The sequence below is a fragment of the Oratosquilla oratoria genome, chromosome 14 (genome assembly GCF_046742065.1).
Source record: "Oratosquilla oratoria isolate Oo_2021 chromosome 14, ASM4674206v1, whole genome shotgun sequence".
NCBI lineage: Eukaryota > Metazoa > Arthropoda > Malacostraca > Stomatopoda > Squillidae > Oratosquilla > Oratosquilla oratoria.
The window spans coordinates 58,104,076-58,106,731 of record NC_134790.1 but is presented as its reverse complement, the minus strand read 5'-3'; the positions used below and the strand labels follow the sequence as shown (position 1 = coordinate 58,106,731).

Sequence of the window (2,656 nt, the reverse complement as noted above, 5' to 3'; positions counted from 1 at the left end):
CAAGAAGACTCTTCAGGAGAGACCAATTACACCGTGTAAGTGATGTTTTAGGACGAGGATTGAACTGTGAATTCTTAAAATAAAAAAGTAGTGAACTTGCTAGACACTTCAACATGGCTTCTCTTGATATTCTTCAAAGAGATGGAAACAATGAGGGCACCTTCTGCAGGGGAGAGACAGCTTTATTGACAGTTGACATAAGAGCTCTTTTTGACACGTGCCTCGACTTGTACAACTTCTGTGTCGCGACTTGTGCCACGACTTGTGCCACTTCTGTGCCGTGACGCGTGCCACGACTTGTGCCACTTCTGTGCCGCGACGCGTGCCACGACTTGTGCCACTTCTGTGCCGTGACGCGTGCCACGACTTGTGCCACTTCTGTGCCGCGACGCGTGCCACACGACTTGTGCCACTTCTGTGCCACGACGTGTGTCACGACTTGTGCCACTTCTGTGCCAAGACGCGTGCCACGATTTGTGCCACTTCTGTACCACGACGTGTGTCATGACTTGTGCCACTTCTGAGCCACGACTCGTGCCATGACTTGTGCCACTTCTGTGCCACGACGTGCGTCGCTTCACTATAGCGACGCTTTTCAGCTATTTCATTTTTAACTAGCTCCAGCCTATTCTATTCGGTTAAAGGTAATCGCAGTGAACGAGGTTAAGACCATCTCCCTGACTACCTTTGATAGCGTGGTAGGCTTTACGGTTTTTATTCTGGCTGACACAAGACGATTCTGTTCACCTGAGGGGACCTCAGTGTGGTGAGCGAGTTCGTAGGGAGGGCATCACTTCGCTTTTAGTGAAGAACATTTAATGTGTGTAGGTGTTTGTGTATGGATGTGTGTTTGTGTGTGGATATTTATATGTGTGTGGGCTTGTGCGTGTGTGTGTGCGTGAGTATTGAGTATGTGTGTGTGATTGTATATATATATATATATATATATATATATATATATATATATGTATGTATGTATATATATTTATATATGTATATGTATATATATATATATATATATATATATATATTATGTTATATATATATATATATAATGTGTGTGTGTGTGCACGCAGGTAACCACTAACAAAAAAGGAAAACACGAAAATCCCAAACGCTTTCGTGTATTTCACATCTTCAGGGGAAAGAGTACAGAGGATCAACACACTAGTATAAGGTAACCAAAAAAGTTCTGTCCATTTTTTGATTAGGCATTGAATGAAGTTGAAATATATACGCAATGCGTGTAGCAATTGTTTTCAAATTCAAACAGCCGAAAGTAGCAACATTAGACGTTATGAAAACACGGGCACCGTGCCCACCCATCAGTTATACACTGGATAGCAGCAGAGAAGGATGGAAGTGTCTACAGATCTCGTTCGGGGCTGTTTGCTTTACGACTTCAAAGTGGGTCTATTAGCAGCTGCATCAAGTCGCCGCATATGTCAAGCGTTTGGGGATAGTGCTGTGAATGAACGTACTGTAAGGCGTTGGTTTAAAAAATTCAAGTCGGGAGATTTGTCCCTCCGTGGTGAGCCTCGCAGTGGACGACCACAGGTCTTGAATGACGGAGTCCTGAAGGCGGCCATTGAAGAGGACAGTAGTCTAACGTGTGGCGAATTTGTAAGACAGTTCAACGTTTCCAATGAAACAGTTAGAATTCACCTGCACCGCCTAGGTAAGACGTTCAAACTGAGCAAGTGGGTTCCGCGCACGCTGTTGGAGGTCCACAAGAGACAACGAGTGACAGCCTGCATATCGCTGTTTTCTCGCCACCGTACCGCATCCTTATTCAATCGAGTGCTTACCAGTGATGAAAAGTGGGTTCTGTACGAAACTCCAAAGCGTTCCAGACATTGGTTGTCACCTCAGGGTGCTGCCCCTCACACCGCAAGACCGCCTATGCACTCACGCAAGATTATGCTTTGTGTCTGGTGGACAGGTCGTCAAGTGGTTCATTATGAGCTGCTACCAACGGGCCAAACGGTCACTGGAGACCTATACTCGCAGCAATTGAAACGTGTGCAACAGGCATTGAGCCAGAAGGAGCCAGCACTGGTGAATCGCAAAGGTGTGCTTTTCCTTCATGACAACGCCAAGCCGCATGTCGCGCGAGTGGTCAGGGATACCATACAGCAACTTGGGTGGGAGACTTTGTGCCATCCACCTTATTCACCTGCCCTTGCGCCATCCGATTACCACCTCTTCCACTCCCAGGATAATCATCTTCGTGGGAAATCCTTTACCAATGAAGCAGACTTGCGCCAAGCCCTCACGGACTTCTTTGCGTCCAAAACCCCCGAGTTTTACCGCAAAGGGATTGAACAGCTGGAGACACGTTGGCAGAAGGTGCTGGATGCCGATGGCGATTACTTCGAAGACTAAATATAAGTTACACATACTGTAAAGCGTTTTCTTTTTTTTCCTTTAAAAACGGACAGAACTTTTTTGGTTACCTTCTTCAGTTTTATCTTGTAATTAAGAATTTTTTTTTTATAGAAAGTAGTCTTATTAAACATACTGCAGTAGTTAACTGGAATATTAGTAACGGCATGTGCAAACTAGATAATCTTATTATTGAATATATTTGTAAGTTCTAGACAACCAACAAATATATAGTACCACCGGTGCCACGGAGATGAATGATATCGCCTGA

At 44.8% G+C, this 2,656-nt stretch overlaps 1 protein-coding gene across 1 annotated transcript; it reads left to right on the top strand.

The window, feature by feature from the left end:
- Window positions 1-1,356: 1,356 nt before the first annotated feature.
- Window positions 1,357-2,385, top strand: LOC143032689 (histone-lysine N-methyltransferase SETMAR-like). Its single transcript, XM_076197574.1, has one exon. It carries the CDS (start codon window positions 1,357-1,359, stop codon window positions 2,383-2,385), a length of 1,029 nt encoding a protein of 342 aa, XP_076053689.1.
- The last annotated feature ends 271 nt before the right edge of the window (window positions 2,386-2,656 follow it).

What these genes read in the sequence shown, in the direction of transcription:
- LOC143032689 (XM_076197574.1), top strand. Translation starts at nt 1,357, where the DNA reads ATGGAAGTGTCTACAGATCTCGTTCGGGGCTGTTTGCTTTACGACTTC.